Here is a 17,512-nt window from a genome sequence, read left to right as displayed (position 1 = left end):
GGTGCAGGAAGACAGGGTGCAATCCTCTCTGCGAATGTGCAGTGCTGCTAAATATATCCTAATCCCCACCATGTTTTAACAATGCCTCATCTAAGGTCAGTTCTGGCTCTGGATGAACCAGATATGCTTAGATTAACTTTCTGAACCTTTATCCCACTATCTTGAGATGCAAAGGGAAAAGAGCAACAACTTATCCAAGTGGAAAGGGAAGCCTATCCAATAGTGCAGACCTCACCAGCCTGGTGCCTTCCAGATGTTTTGGACTACAAATCCCATCGGCTGGAGGGCACCAGATTGGCAAAGCTGCTTTAGGGACATGCGGGGTCCCACAGAGCCATCCCAGGTTGCCTTTCCTCCAAGAACCACATGCCCCATCCTGCTGCTGCTCTCCCTTCCTCTTGATGTCATCAAAGCCATCTCCATGGTAACCATTTATGAAGTCACCATGCACTGAGCTGACCATCTGGTGACAACAATGAGCAGCGGAAAAGAGGGGAAGTTAAGATGGCACAACAAATGTCTTCCAACTTGGGCTCCTCATAGGGGCACCAAGAACTTGATTCTCAGTCTCCCCTTTTGGACTCAGTCTGACCTGCCTTGTTCTTTAGGGATGCTCTTGTTGTCTTTACTGCTTTTGATAGAATGCTAAGCCTCACCACCTCCCCTACTATGGCTTCGAGCACCCCAGCTGTTTCCTGAGCATCAACGTCCAAGGAGCCCAATGAGGCGTGAATGAGACAGCAGAACATGACAGGGAAGTGCGGAGATAGGGGGGAAGAGACCAGATGGGGTCTGGGGGGCTGCCATTGCTACACATGGACAAGGCATGGTCCAGTGATAAGCTGCCACTTGCTGCAATGCGTGGGGGCAGTCGGCATGCAATACTAGCTTAGAACCAGTAAGTCCCACTCTGCAAAACCTACTTGCCACCACAGCTGCAAAAGGCAAATTGAGGGTCATGCCAGCAACAGAGTCTAATTCAGCCAGAAGGTGGAGCTAGACAGGATAGGAATCCTATGTCATATATAAAAGCAAAGGGCAAAGGAGACACATTGATTCTTGTTAGTTACATTCATTCCAATGCAAAGAAGGAAAAATACAGTTGGCAGAATGAAAATGCTTTCCGTGCAGATAAAAATGTCTTACATTTCAGGAAATCAGACACTAAACTGCAGGGTGAAACTGTGCTCTTGGAAATGGCTTATTTTTAATGGGAGATACACACAGAAGGAACATGCTCAAACATCTCAAACTAGAACAACCGTGTTCTGCAAGGGCTACATAAATCCTGGATGGGTTAGTCTCAGGAAACCCAGCCTGGCTAAAAAATCTTGAGCTGAACGGAAGCTTAGTCATTCTTCTAAATTGGAAATATGTACAGAGACTTCATTCTACCTTAAACCATTTACAACAACAAACTTAAAGCAGGAAAGAGAGCGACTTTCCATTTTAAACTACCACACAAGTATTTGTGCCCTATCACAGAAGAGCCTCACACTAGGTTTGGGGTTCCATCTTTGAGTCCCTTTGCTGTCACTTCTCATCTTTCCCTTGGAGATAAATCCAGCACAGGTGTACAAGTCCATGCCACCTATCACTGCTCAGGACAATGGTGTTCTTTGCTAGTCTCTGTGGCCCAATAATCTCCTTAAAGTCACATCATGTACTGTGTCAATCTACATCACAATAACTGTGTTACAGGGCCACGTACCTGTCTCTGGACATCTTTGGGGTGTTGGTGGGTGTTGCAGTGACCTACTACAGGTACAATGGGGTATGCTCAGGTGTATTATCAGCCGATGAACATGTATAAAGACTAAATGAATATACACTGAAACTCTCTACAAAAGATTCTTTCAGTTGCAGACTTAGCTCAATTGTATATGTTTTATACATTAGCCATCACGTGTTTCATGAAAAAGTAAATATGCGTACGAATCTTAAAACAAATAAAATAAAAATTGGTCACACAACTGAGTAAAACAATGTAAACAGATGGGCATATAACTTCAGTTGACATTTTGTTATGGCCAGGCTTCCAATGAATTACTCAGAATGCAGGTGAATGCTGTGAACTGAAAATCTGTCCATAATTTCACACATCCTCTTAAAAAGGGACAGTAAAAGGTCCTGCCATTTCTGTTGTACAGTGTGAATGGGGGAGCGGTAGTAATAACTTCAAAGACAATAGCTGCAAATGATTACTACATATTCCATTACAGACAAATGGGGTATGGGTACATTCCTCACTCTGTATATGTAGGCCCATAATTTCACCTATAACACTGAGAGGGACAGTAGAGGGGCATGCCATTTCTATTTTAAAATAAGATCATCGCCTCATTCCTCACCCTCTACCTCCCAAGAAGCAGCAACAATGCGACTGAGGTGAGGTAACACCCCCCCCCCCCCCGGTCATGCAAATATCTAATTCTCTAACAACACATCCAGTCGGTGTTACCACTTCGTGGATGTGAAACCAACTGAAAAAAGTGAAAAAACTTATGCAACAGCTTTTCTGAATGTACGGGAACTCCCACAACAGCAGTCTTGGGACACTTCCCTTCAAGAATAAGAAGAGTTTCCCATTTCTCATGTAGCTTTAGTAAAGCAGCCAGCAATGCTCTGCAAGATCAAAACTTAAAACCCAAACATACTCCCAACCTGTGAATCGCAGCCTTCCTGAACCACTGTGAAAGTCAGACCAGAAGATGCTCAAACATTCAGCCCACGCCCAACACAGCAACATGGAAATTCAATGGTAAGCAGCAAATACAAATTGGTCAGCAAGTTTGGCTGCTATGGAATCTTTTGTCTGTGTAACCTCTTGTGGACAAAGACAGGATTAGAAGATTAGAAACCTTTGATCAATTTCAGTTCAGTGATATTTCATTGCCATTGCAAGATACAAAACTTTTGGCAAAGTGTATTAGAAGGACTTGCTTTGTGCAGTGCTTGTCAGAAAGTACAAGTTACAGAGCAATCCTATGCATATTTACTCAGAAGTAAGTTCTACGCAGTTCCAATGGGGCTTAGTCATTGGGAGGTATGGGATGTCAGCCTTAATGTACAATTAACTTACAGAACCATTTTCACAAGATATGATTGTGGCTACAACTGTAGATGTGTTTTTTTAAACAAACAAAACAAAATCCAAGAGCTGGAAAAATTCATTTGGAATAGGAGCTATACAGTGCCTTTTAGAAAAATAACTAAAAATTGAGGCCCCCATGTTTAGAGGCAGCAAGCTTCCAATTACCAGATGTTGGGGGCATAGAACAGGGGATGGCTATAGTTGCTTATGGCTGTTTTTTGTAAACTGTACTTATCCTTTGGTTCTTTATTGGAAAACTCCCACTAAGAAATAGCCCTATTAAAGCAAAAATCCAAAGAAGGATGTTTGCATATTCAGTTAGTTTTAGAAGATTTACAGTAGTCCCATTGATTTAAATAGGTCTACTCTAAACAGGATTGAGCCTGGATCCAATCCTATACTGTTGACAATATATGGTATTATGGAGCATCTTAGGAAGATTAAATATGCTGATTTGAAATTGTATATATGGAGATTAGATAATGCACAAATGTGCAACTATATTCAGTCAAGCTTCTTTGAAGTTGAGTTAGAAGTGAGCATAGCCCAAAGGTGAAACCTTTTATTAGACCGACTTTTGTGCGGTAAAGAAATATGTAACCACTGGAAATAATACAACACGCTTCTCAGGCAGATGAAGGTTTTCGCATGATTAGAAGGGAGGCTTGCTAAGCCAATAGAAAAAGATCTAATTACCTTATTTATTTTTTAATGTTTTTAATTCTCTGGGAGAAACCAGCCAGTGGAAGCTTATGCCAAAATAAGCCATATTCCACTCATATATCAGACCATTAGAAACCCTGATCAGCTTGAAGTTGTTCAATAAGCCCAGGGTGCTTCCCCCCCTTAATCCCAAAGAATTATTTTGCTTTAATCAGGAAGGAAAGCTTCACTTTTTTCTGTTCCAGGTCTCCCATGTGAAAAAAAGTGCGAAAGTAGTATCTTCAAGCTACCAGTGTTTTCATACAACTTCAAAATCTGAAGTTCAAAGAAGAAGAATGTGTATGTTCAATGCTGGGGTGTGTATTCTATCCTGGGGGATGGAGAGGCCAACATTAATGTAAACTATTCCAGGGCAGTCCATTTATTATCCAAATCAATGTAACTGCAGGGATAGGAAATTATGTATTTGCTTATTAAAGGCATGTCAAAGGAAGGAGGGGCACCGAGGATGCTGGCTTTCTCACTTAAATACACCTTGAGCATGCAACATCAGAAAATGCAGGCATCCCCTCTCCCATTTCCCCCAAAAGGAAGATGTCTATGACAAAAGTGTCTCTCACCAAATGTAAATGAACTGTAAGAAAGACTACAAATTGAAATTGTGTTCTGTGACACACAAAAACTTTAACATACTTGGCTAAAAAATATTTTCTACGTTTTTTTTGCAAAACTTGGATTTTTATCTTAAATTATTTATGGTAAAGAAGTGTTGGGATTCAGACAAAAGTCAAGAGGAAGAGAGAATATATGCAGGTGTTTGGTGTGGGGTGTATCTGTAAGTAGTATGATAAGTTAGGCTTATTATTGTTTTGACCTTTGGAATCCTTAAACACTAATGTTCTCATCTGTATGTTCTGTATTCTGTGCTTTTAAAAATATGGACCATGTGTTTTCAATTTTTTCTCTGCAATCATGCAAGCTGAAAAGCCATTACTGAAAAGTGACACCACCAGCATGGCAGCAGGTATCTATCAGAGGAAAAGCTGCCAGTCAAGATGTGTGGAAATCCCTGTATATTTCAAACCATAGACTCTTTATTATTAGCAATTCAAATATAGTGGTCATCTTCCCTGAACACCATTTAAAAAAAAAAAACAGTGCAATCGTATGCATGCTTACACAAAAGTAAATCCAATTATGTTCAGTGGAGCTTATTTTCCAGTAAGTGTGCTTAGGTCACGTTCTTAAGCATGCTAGGCAGGGTGGATAAAAATCAATGATTTTTTAAAAAAAATCAAAAAAATCGGATTTTTTTGATTTAAATCGATTTTTTGGATTTAAATTGGATTTTTTTAAATAAAATGCTTTTTGAGGAAAACATATTACCATCCAAAGGTTATTCCATCATGAAACAAAGATTAGTTTTTTAATTATGTAGTATAAGGTTGTGTATGTTTAATTTTGGGGGTAAATAAATTCCATTAATCCATTCACAATGTCATGCTCTTCCAGAGGTTTTTGTAAGATTATTGGGCAGTTTCTCTGCCTACAAGATATTATCACAGGTGCTTGGTTTACTTTTGCAGTTCTCAAAACTGAATTTGACTCAACAGAGATCACATGCCTCTTCTTCACAGCAAAAATGTTATAACATGAACAGAGTTGAGAAAAAGACCTTAATCCTATTGTTCTACAAACCTATGAATACAGAAGCAACCCCTTCAGTGCTAAGTTTCAAGAAGTTCAGTGAATAGAATAGAAACAATATTTTTCTGATTGTTTGGAGTGGACAGTATTTAAGTTTATCATGTGTAGGCTGGGCTGACAGTCTAAGTTTCTTAAAATATATATATATTGTTTTTGTTTAGCCAAATTAGTTAACAAACATGGATGTTTGTTTAAGCAAATAACATTTGCTGAAATGTTATTGTTTCAGTTGAATAAATCTATTTAAATTGTTACTATTAAGGTAATGATTATTTTTCTCCTTCCTAAGTACAACAGTAAAGTTGTCCAAATATGAATGATTAACCTATTAAACTGGGGATAAAAAAACTAATATGAAAAGTTGTTATTCTAAAAATCTTCATCTACTTGCATATTAAAGTTATACCAGCAAGAATTAGTCTTTATGATTTAAATCAACTATGATTTAAATCAAGCCTTACTGACTAGTGATTTAAATCGTGATTTAAATCGTGATTTAAATCAGTTTGATTTAAATCAAATCCACCCTGATGCTAGGATTCTTGGGATTTTAGCTATTGTGTTCCATGTTAAATGTTTATTCTTTGTTCTATGGCATGACAACAACCAAGCATATTTGCAGGAATGCCAGTGTGATGAAGATACATTGGTGGGACACTGACCAACAGCACAGATAGATAAGAGGTAGCTAGGGAGACTAGGCAATCTTATGGCACATCACAGATAATTTGCTTCAATAAACTCTCTCTAAATTTCCACTCAGTTGATGCAGATCAGAGGAAAGAGAGAGAGAGAGAAAAAGTGATCCCACAAATATTCTATCAAGCAGGGCACCCCTTAGAAGCCCATTGAAAAGAGTGGTGTAAGGCTTCAATATGTGAGTCAGGTCATGCTGGAGGGGTTGAGGGGTTGGAGTGACAGAAACCTTTGCCTGAGCAGACAGACAACTTGATGCAGTTGAGCATCATCTATCCTGGATTACACTGTGAATATCAGCAACAGGGCTGGCATGCCAGGTACATATAACACCTCAGGATACGGTAGGTGCATTTCAAAAGGATGGGACCGGGTCCTATCTAGCTGCCTCATTCACAGGTGGCAGCTATCGTCTCTGTCATGGGTGTGGGGGGAGAACATGGGTCAAGGAAGTGGGTAAGGAGGGGGCGGAAAGAGGCCTGTGCCAAACACATACATCCTCAGGCGACTTTCTCAGGCCCCGCTGACAGCCCGGCCTCAATTCTCCAGGGCTGCTCAGGCAGAAAATCCTCACCAACCCCCCTCCTTCTGCTCCCCCCTTATTATTCCAGCCAGAGGAGCTTCCGCAGCCTAGTAAAGGCTCAGCACCCACAGCGGGGGTGGTTTGGCCAGAGGCCGGCAGGCATGTGCCAGGCTTGAATCTCTTGAAACCCAGAAGTAAAATTTCCTCATTAGGCTTGAACCCTGCACCTAAGTGGAAGACAACCGCCCGGGTCATCGCTGCAGTATATGCCACGGATGCCCCTGCCCTCTTTACCCACCCCGTCTGCCTAAAAATCCCCCAGCAGATGCTGCAAGCCCCCGGGCAGCCAGGGAATCTGCCCAAGAGTCAGGAGGCGCTGGCAGGGGTTGCTGTGCAAACAAAGGCAATGGCAAATCCAAGGACAAAACATAATGTCCCTAAAAACGAGCAAGTGAGAGAGTGTCTGGCACTGACTTCTGCTGGGGGGTTGGGAAATGCCACCCCCTCAATGGGAGAAAACACACACACACACACACACACACACCCATCAGGCAGTGTCAGGGCAGCAAAGGGGATTTGTGAATGGATCCCCATTCCAGTGAAAAAGGCAGCTGCCTCAAGAGCTCGGCATCCTCTCTCCCCCTCTGCTTAGTACCCTCTCCAGGATTCCCTGTGCCTCCTGACAGCTCCCTAGGAATCAGGGTTCCCAGCCGAATTAAAGGTACTGCAGTCCATTACACACCATTGCAGATTCCACCACCCTAGTAACTGGCCATCCCCCTTTGCTATCTGGGCCCCAATCCCACTGCAGGCAGCCTGGAGGGATGGCTGTAGCTGGCTGAAGCCCAGGTCTTGTCGATCCGGACTCAGGAAGCAGCAGGACAGAGCTGTTTTTCTCAGGTCCAAGTCCTGCCCACATCCTGGTGTTTGCAAGCTGTACTATGATGGCCCCATTTGCAGAACCTATGGAGGGGGGAGCAGGATCCAAGTGATCTAAAAATGTCCTGCTGGCATTGGACTCCCAAAATGTTGATACAGTACTGCCTTTCCCTGAGGCACCTGAAAGCATTTCCCAGCCTGCAGCAACCTCTTTGAGGTAGGAATGCCATACAGTATCAGGATTCCCACCCCTAACCCCCTTGATCAGAAAGAACCGAAACAAAATCCTTCAGAAGTTGGCTCCACAGCACAGCACTGAGAGGTAGAGTTAACACCTGACACATAACTGTTCCCTGTCTTACCATCTCTGCTTCTTTTCTGTAATTGCTGGGTGCTTCCACACAGCCTGCTCACTGAACATTCATCCTGATGTTTGTAGGGCGATCAGACAACATTGGTTATTTAATGAGCACTCATTCTGATTTATTTTCTTTGCATTTTCCCATACTTTCCTTATCAGAAAAAGTTCAATCTTTCCAGGGAGTGTGGAAACTATAAGTCACAAAGCGATGGGTGCTTTTTAAGGTTTTTTTTAAAATTTAAAAAATGAAATAAAATAAAATGAGGCTGCAGTCCTGTTCCTCATTTTTTCTTACCCATTGTATATAACTCTGGGTTTGAGGCAAGCAGTGCTGGAAAGTAAAAACAAGGCCGGTCCAGGACTAAGAGTCACGTACTCAGAAGGGCTGGAGTCAGAGTGCCAATACCAAGGAAATTTGAGGAGGAACATCCACATCAGTTTTGGGGAGCATCACATACACATACAGAACTATGAACACACAGTTCTTCAATGGCTGAACTAACCTAGATACTCCTCAGTGGCCTGTCTTCCTCCTCCTCCCTGTTTTAAAATGAATGGTTCCTTCTTTCACATAGTCCTAGAGCTTTAGAAGCAGGAATTACACTGTAGCCCCATTGACAGAAATACTATGTACCCACAGATTTCCTAGTAGCTGATTGAACAGGGCAGAGGCCAGATGGAGAAACCCCATTGCACCACAGATAGCTGTAAACCTGGCTCTTGAAACACTGATCAATTCCACAAAATAGATGCTAGCACTATAGGTGAATGACATCGCTGGCCCAGGCAATCATCTCACTTGTGGCTTTGTGCCCAGCTTGTTCCATCTCCCCAACAGTCTGAAAAACTGTAATTTTCCACGTCAGACTGATCCACACAATGTCACTTTGGGTAAGAGGTACGGTAAATAGACCAAAGTTGGCACCTCTGGGCATACCTGGGCATTTGATCCATCCAAACATCAGAACCCCAGGCACTGCTGGCTGATGTTGGCGGCAAAGAGTGCCAAATGAATGGAAAGGAGCATCCAAGGCTAATTATCACTAGCACTTCTGGATCTCACTGTGTGTCAACAACACTTCCCAGTCTCTACTGCCTTTATGTTAATCCACAGCCAATATAGAGCAAAGGAACTGGGCAGCTGCATCGGTGGCATTTTGCAAAGATTCAGTCCCAAAGAGCCCCAAAAAAGAGTTATTGCTAGAGCCAATTTCATGACACATGTAAACATGCAAAAAGATGGGGAACAAGACTTGGCTACTCTGGCTCCAGAAAGAAGCAAGTGTCCCAAAACTATTTTCCCACCCACAACTGCATCATTGTCTTGCTTTGCCATACCTATCAGAAATAGGCATTATGACAATTGCTGAATGCTGTGAGATATGAAAGTTATGTCTTCATGACAGACAACCCTTGAAAAAGCCAGGAAATATTCTCTTCTGGGGGCAAATCCTACGCAACCACAAGTATGCCAGTGCTCGTCAAATGAAAGAGAACTACCCAAAAGGACAAACTGGGGGATGGAGAACAGGACACAAAGAGGTGAGGGAGGTGACCAACAGGGTTTTTATGTGCTATTGACACCACCACCCCTTGTTTGTCTCTTCTTGGAAATGCTTGTGGTTCCCAGACTGGGACATCCTGTGCCAAGGTCTTGTTTATTTGGTATTTTGGGGAATGTGGACATTAGCAAATCAAGCCCCATTAAAAAGAAGTGTCTGAGAGAGCTGTCCCATTCTTTCCCTGGACCTCAAAGAGAAGCTTTAGGCTCTGAGATACTATTACTGTCTAGGGATAGGAGATTAGTGGGTGATGGGTTTATGCCGCTATTTCAATTATGTCTAGGCAGCTCAATGAGGGGATTAGCTTCTTCTCTGTGGCCAGAAAGCTCCGAGTGGCTGCCCCAGTGACCTAGAGACACTACACGAACTGCATGAGAGCAAGCAGGAAACCTCAACGCCAAGTGACTGGGAGGGGTGAAAAGCAGGGGCATTTCTGATTCACCTTCCCATCATAAAGTTGGAAGGGATCCCAAGGATCACCTACTAGTCCAACCCCTTCCCTTGTCCTAGTAGCCTCTGCAAACATCCTCTTTCCCATTTGACAACATTGACTTGCAGAATTGGTTAAAGATTGACTCGGAATATATGTCATACTCCAAAGCTACGCTGGACTCTCCCCGCTGCACACCCTCCTCTCCCCACCCCAGGGCACAAAACAACATTGACAAAGGACTCCATAAACAAAAGTAGCAGCCAGAGCATTGAACAACAGTATAAAAGTTATGTCAAGGATGTGCAAGTCATTATATACCATGTCACACAAAGAGCACTGCAATGTAGCAAAAGAGGAGCAGCGTTCTTAGTGGTGAAAGCATGTGCACACATTTGCAGGCCTGCTGGGATGCTTTCTAACACAGTATGCAGAGTCCAAAATGTCCCGCAACCAGGCAAATATGGGAATCTGAGTAGTTTCGCACACACACCCTTTGCTGTCTAGGACCAGCCAATCTGAACAGCACTTGGGCAGGTGGTTCACCCCTTTATCATCTCCTTTTATTTTGATTAATGCTGGCTGGCCTGACTTGGTTTATAATCAGCAGAATCACATTCAGTTGAATGGAGATGATCCAAAGGGCCCACCACTTTACACATGTGTTTGTGTGCAAGAATATATGTCTGTGCATGCGTTGATGTATTATTATTTATTACATGTGTATCCTGACATTCCTCCAAAAAGAGCCAGCAGGTCAGCAAGCAGAGCAGCAAAAGCACAATTAAAACATCTAAAAACAATTCCAACACACACGCAGACATGTGGATTGAAAAATTTTGGGGGAGGAAATAGTGTGTGCAGGTCACAGACCATACAGTGCTGTGCTGTATGCACGAATGCCAGGGTTTGAGTGCTCTGTGTTTGCAAAATGATGTTTTATGCAGGAAAAATATAATGCAGCACATGAGAGGATATGTGTAAAGGAACGCATGAGCGTGCCTGTGAAATGCTGCAGAAGAGAAGACCTGCAATCTCTATGGATGGAATGCAACAAGGGACTTTGGTGTATGTGCGTTGCAGCTATTCCAAACTCCCCTTCCCCCACATGTTCCGGGCCTGAAACTGGCACGGTGCCCCCTGGCTGGGGTGCAGGCTATTTCAGGCGTCTCCTGGGAGCCTCGCTCTCAGTAAATGTAGAAATCCAAAAAACAAACAACGCAGCGGTGTGGATGGGGGCTAACATTTCCCACCTGCTGAACTCGACATATTTCCCTGGTAATGTTTGATGACTGGGGGGGGGGGGGAGAGCTTTAAGGGAAGCAGCATCACTCCACCTATGAGAGAAGAGAAGAGCCCAGCTCTGGTAAAAGACACCTGCGGAAGGCACATCCTGCCTTCCACTTCCCAGGCTATTTGGGGGGAGAGGAAATGGACAGATGCATGAGGACTTCTTGGTAGTTGTGCCCACCCTGTGGAATGCCCTTCCATCAGATATCAAAGATATAAACAATTATATGACTTTTCATAGACACCTGAGGCAGCCAAGTGTGCTTTCTTAGTTTGGGGAATTCCCAGACTCTATATCCACTGCCCTTCTGCTTAAGATTGTTGTGATGCATCTGCATCTAACACTTTTTTATACCGATAGCTGTAAAATATAGGGCTGTGATTTCCAGCACCTGACACATCTGAGGAACTGCCTGCTGGCTATATTATTTATGAATACCTGGCTGCACTGGAAAGCTTTATTCTATCTAATTCTGGCTTAATGTGCTTTAACAACTGATAAATAATATAAATTGATACTGTGCTTTGTACCACCTATTCTGAAATGAATGTACTATGTTATAACAGTACAGTATTAATGAAATGGACTCCTTTGTGGGGATTGCTATATTATGATTTTAAATGAATTGGTACTGAGCTGTTTACGCTATGCTGCTTTGCTGTGTACTCCTGCGTTCTCATGTAGCGCGTCGCTTTGGGCACATCTGTGCAGAAAAGCAGCAAACAAATAAAGTAACAATTCCTCACTGTCACCCCCCCCCCAGACCACTGAGACCCATGGATCCTCCTCCTCCCCTGCATTCCAAGGGGGCAGAATATGCCAACTCAAACCTGACGTATTCCCCGCAAACTCACCAGCAACCCCTCACTGCATTTTTCTGCCATGGTTGGGGGCCGTGATGTGAGCGCCCAGCTGCCCACTGTCCGTCTTGATGGCTAGGCTTCCCAGGCTACACAGAGAGCTCAGACAGAAGCGCAAATTAGACCAAAGAGACAGGAAGCTGTGGAGAATAAAACGAGCTCTGATTAGAGAAAATGAAACAACAAAAGAAGACTCCTGTCCTCTAAATTAGAATCATAGAGTTGGAAGAGACCACAAGGGCCATCCAGTCCAACCCCCTGCCAAGCAGGAAACACCATCAAAGCATTCTTGGCATATGGCTGTCAAGCCTCCGCTTAAAGACCTCCAAAGAAGGAGACTCCACCATACTTCTTGGCAGCAAATTCCACTGCTGAACAGCTCTTACTGTCAGGAAGTTCTTCCTAATGTTTAGGTGGAATCTTCTTTCTTGTAGTTTGAATCCATTGCTCCGTGTCCACTTCTCTGGAGCAGCAGAAAACAACCTTTCTCCCTCCTCTATATGACATCCTTTTATATATTTGAACATGGCTATCATATCACCCCTTAACCTTCTCTTCTCCAGGCTAAACATACCCAGCTCCCTAAGCCGTTCCTCATAAGGCATCGTTTCTAGGCCTTTGACCATTTTGGTTGCCCTCTTCTGGACACGTTCCAGCTTGTCAGTATCCTTCTTGAACTGTGGTGCCCAGAACTGGGCACAATTCTGGGCACAGTTAGGGGTGACAAAACTTTGGGGGGGGGAGAGGAGGTTCAAGGGCTGCATTCACTCCTGGCCAGTCCTGCAGGGGCCACATACCCATTGGGTGGGTATGCCCAAACGTTATTGCAGTCACCTCACATTCTCACATGCACACGCGCACAGACAGAGCTCCCCTCTCCAGCTGATCAATGTGGAAGGAGGGGGGTTATTGCCCATCTCTGCTCATCAAAGGATTGATCAGATGACCACAGATTGAGATATTTGCATCCCCATCAGGGTGCTGAGCAGAAAGCTTAAACCCTCCCTGACCACTCAAGTTCCGTGTCTACTTTACTTCATCCCCACCAGCACTACTTTTTTTACCAATTGGGGGGGGGAGAGGTGGTTTGGGAAGGTGGCTGGATCAGGCCTCTGGGCCAGGGGTAGTTACTCCTGCTCTAAATCTTCAATGAGGGGAACACACACACAAACACACGTGACCAAGACTGGTGCATTTGCAAGGACCATCTCTTTTTACAGGAAAAATTACGTTGCCGTTTCCCAGTCTACATTCAGCATATGCCCAAAGATGGTAAAATGAGAGCAGGGCTGGGAGGGGATGCAGAGTTTGGGCTAGCAGGCACTTATATCTGCCCCGTCATTCCTGATTCCTTCAGCCCATTCCCATCTCTGAAGTGGGAAGAAGCTGCAAGAATCACACACGTGGCTGCAAAGAGCGTAGCCAGTGCTCAGGGCAGGGGAAGTCTTCAGGGCACCAAACACGCACAGGGGCACAGCTGCCGCTGAGGACACAGATGGGAGGCAATTGCCTTCCACCCTGGTGCACCTAGTCACGTGCCAGGTCAGCTCTGCCATTGTGCTAGAGACCAGGTGGTACTGCCAGGCAGCGAAAAAGGGACAGTCTTTGTGTCTGTCTGTGGCAGGCAAAGGCATCGCCCAAGATAGTTTGTAGGATATCGGCAGCAAAACTGAATTTGTTGGTCATGAAGGGGGCAGAGCATGAAAGGATGCCTCTATAAACTGTAGCACATAGAGAACAAGGTGGATGGAGAGAGGACAGGGTGGGTATTTTGAGGGACCTGGCTGGTGGCTGAGCCTGAGCCAGTGAGATAAGGAGCTGAATGAAGTGTGCAAGCTCTTCTCTACTGTCTCACACAAAGGGGACCCAAATTCCGTGTCATTTTTCTCTTTTCTGAGATGATGCAATTCCAGATAAGGTGACTTGGAGAAAGTAAACCCGAATTAACTTTTGTTCAGACCCTCAACTCAAATGGCCCAGCTTCATGTTAAATGCCAGGGGCCAAATACCCCATGGAGACTGAATACCAACCACCCAAAATGCGCACAACGATGGGTAGTGTTAAAAATTCTTTTTAAGGTACTTAAAAAGTACATTAGAGTGTACTGCATTTAGAATGAAGAAGAAGAAGAGTTTGGATTTGATATCCCGCTTTATCACTACCCGAAGGAGTCTCAAAGCGGCTAACAATCTCCTTTCCCTTCCTCCCCCACAACAAACACTCTGTGGGGTGAGTGGGGCTGAGAGACTTCAGAGAAGTGTGACTAGCCCAAGGTCACCCAGCAGCTGCATGTGGAGGAGCGGAGACGCGAACCCGGTTCCCCAGATTAGGAGTCTACCGCTCTTAACCACTATACCACACTTAGCCGTCACTGCAAGGATGCGGCTACTGTAAGGAAAGGGTCCTGGTAATTCTGTCTTCTCAGCTCCTAGCAGACCTATCTGAGCCTCCACTTCTGCCTGTGCCTTACAATGGTGGGCCCCAGGTGCCCCTCCCCTCCAGGGGGCTGATCTAGCTGCATCAGACATTTCTGGTCACCAGGGAGCAAACATCACCTCATTCTCCTCACCTGGGCTCCAGCTAGGGCAATGTGCACATGTAAGCATGAACATCAGAGTCCTGGTCTTCTCTTCACTTCCATAATATACTTGGCTCCGAGTACCAGGGTAAACTGGCACTGAAAGCAGAACTCGGCAACAAGAAAGTAGACACAGACTATCATTAAGTCTCTCTAAATTATTGAATTAAAATTCAGAATCCAAATTCGGAAACACTAACAACTAAATAAAAAAACATCAGGACCACAGGATCTGCGATCAAATGTAAATTATGAAAACCAATATAATTAAGCTAATGTGTGTGGTTTGGGTTTTTGCAAATATAGAGCAGGGCGGAAGAGAGAGGTGTTTATTAACAACATGGCGGACTGACTAGTTTGGTTGAAATGCAGCGAGCCTTGGGGTTGGGTGGGGGGTCAGGGCTTCATTTCAGCTCCAGGACAAGACTAGATCCTTTTGCTTCACATTCGATGGATGCTATTTGTATTCAGTAAGCAATAAAGCTGAACAATTTGTGCTTCACTTCCTGTGAACAGGACTGTGAACACAAAACTGGGCCCTGGATATGTTATTGTGAGACAACCACTAAACAGGTGGCACATTCACTACAGGAAAACAGGAGGTGGTCACTGCCACATCCCCCCCCCCCAATCTCCAGGACAGAGGTGGCAACCTCAATACCACGGGGCACATTTGGTTCCTGGACACTTGAAAGTGCAGCTCCTGAATAGTTAAAAACAGTAAACTGGAACAGAAGCTTCATGAGTATGTGCACACAAACTTGCCTCTCATCCCATTGCTTCCATCAACTATTTTTCCATGGATTAGTTTCCGCTTAACATGAAATATATTCATATTTTATTTTTATTAATTAAATTTAAATACCACCCTTCGTCCAAAGATCACAGGATGGTTTACAATATAAAAACACAAAAATATATAACATAATGACAGACCAGAATAATAGCCTCTCCCCCCCCCCCAGTTTCAAAGGCTTTAAATAGCCAAAGGCCTGAAAGAAGAGGAATGTTTTTTGCCTGGCACCCAAAAATATGCCATTCTTTGGAGACATGATTATGTTCATACTTAATATTGTATCATTTTCAAAGCTGTCAGTTGCCCTTACAACAGCCGTCTAGGGTAGTCTGTATTATTAGCCCTGTACTGCAGAGTGGAGAAGGATATGTCTCGTCCAATATCCCCTATCAAATGCATGGCAGAGGGGATATTTAACAAGGGACTTCCTGGTTCAAAGCTTAGTCATTTAGTCACCACACTGCACTGTGTTAGGAGTTGGTCAGTAAAATCCCTGCCATGGAACTTGTGTAGAAATGAATTCTCTCCACCACAAGAATAAGTTTCAAAGCTTTACTGCAGAACTACCTTAAATACTAGTTAAAATAAGATAAACATTGCAAAATAACAAAAGTAATACATTGGAAACAAGAAATGGGGTCTGGTCCTTTATGCAGTTCAGTAAACTTTTCTCTCCCTGGACCCAGAGAGAGATCCTAAGCTTGTTCACCATTGAGAGCTTCTTTGCAACCACTGCTGCTACTGCCAGCTGGCTTCTCAAGCTCCAACTTCCCGTTGTGAGAGCTCTGCAGCTCTTCCGTGATGAATCACCAGGTAGTTTACCTTATTGAATGAAAAAATATCAGTCTTTTTTTAGGGGGGCTTCCCGTACATTTTTGTACCAGTGGTCTATGTTCACTCCTTATAGGTCGTTCCAGTGTCTAGTTACAATATTTCTAGCTGCTGAGAGTAAGTGACTTAGCATGTGGACAAGCAAAGGAGGACACCTTCACCCTGGTGTAGCTCCTCTTTATCACATATAAAGCACAACAAGACAACGACCTATCCCACCCCAACAGCATACAAACTACTATGGCTAATCTGACCCAACAACACACACATCCCACTGCTCACAGATGCAAACTCCAGACTGCAACCAACCAAGCTCTGAAGCTGCTAATCTCTCGCAATGCCAATACAAATAATTAAATATATAAATAAAGGACCTACACACGTGATGCTGACACAAAAACCTTGTGCAAACACTATGCAATAAAACGGAAGATCGTTATTCCCCCCCCCCATCTCTCTCCCTCCCTCTCTTTTCCCCTAACCACACAGTGTCTATGACCATAGTGTCTCATCCCAAATGTAAATGAAATGTGAAGAAGACTACAGTCTATGAATCCAAAGCAGAGACTTTCCTTGTTTATTTGTTTGTATTCCAACACAAGACAATCTTTAACAAGAACCAATTCAAAAAATATCAGCCTTCTCTGACACTTTTGCTGGAGTGAAACTTCTTGCCTAAGGTAAACTTCCCTTTACAGCATTTTAAATACAATGCATTCAAACACAGCATGTGATGTACGTTAAACATATAACTATAACATGCTGGCTACAGTGAGGTGGGGTTTCACTTTGTATTAGAGATTGGCAGCATTAAATGAAGGAGTGATCATTACTCCAGCTGAATGCAAATGATAAGGGTGTGATCTTGTGCTCTGGGAAAGGGGGGGGGGAATGGTGCACTATAATCTCTAGGCTTCCGAGTAGTGAGCTTCTGAAGAACACAGGGAGGGAACAACTGCCAAGTGAGGAAGAGGAGAGAGAGGTAGCAGTGGCAGGACACAAGGCCATCTATACTGTTAGGCAGAGAGAGGGGTTCACCTCAGGTGGCAGATTTAGGATGTGGAGAGCAGCAAGGTTGGACAGCAGTTCTGCATGTGCCACATAGCCCACACCAGACCACTTTAACTACTACCTCCAGGCAGAGTGGAGGATGCTAACGTGTCACCAGTCTGGTTAGTTTCAGATAGAGGTGGCACTGAGACTCTCATGTTCTTCAACTTAGGCAGCAAAATGTATTGGG

The 17,512-nt window shown here is 43.9% G+C and overlaps 1 protein-coding gene across 3 annotated transcripts in view; it reads right to left on the bottom strand.

Annotated features, from left to right (window-relative positions):
* Positions 1 to 17,512, bottom strand: part of SLC6A9 (solute carrier family 6 member 9) — a 56,424-nt gene that overhangs the window by 32,199 nt on the left and 6,713 nt on the right. For 2 of the 3 annotated variants that reach the window (XM_088674100.1, XM_035124186.3), the window contains exon 2: positions 12,061 to 12,206. The exons of the other annotated variant lie outside the window; for it this stretch is intronic. In XM_088674100.1, the coding sequence (XP_088530226.1) occupies positions 12,061 to 12,090 (30 nt within the window). In that variant the 5' untranslated portion in view covers positions 12,091 to 12,206. The remainder of the gene's footprint in view (positions 1 to 12,060; positions 12,207 to 17,512) is intronic. 3 annotated transcript variants of the gene reach the window in all.

Source organism: Zootoca vivipara, chromosome 7 (assembly GCF_965207765.1).
Source record: "Zootoca vivipara chromosome 7, rZooViv2.hap1.1, whole genome shotgun sequence".
NCBI lineage: Eukaryota > Metazoa > Chordata > Lepidosauria > Squamata > Lacertidae > Zootoca > Zootoca vivipara.
The sequence above is the reverse complement of the archived record's forward strand: the minus strand, read 5'-3'. Positions and strand labels throughout refer to the sequence as shown.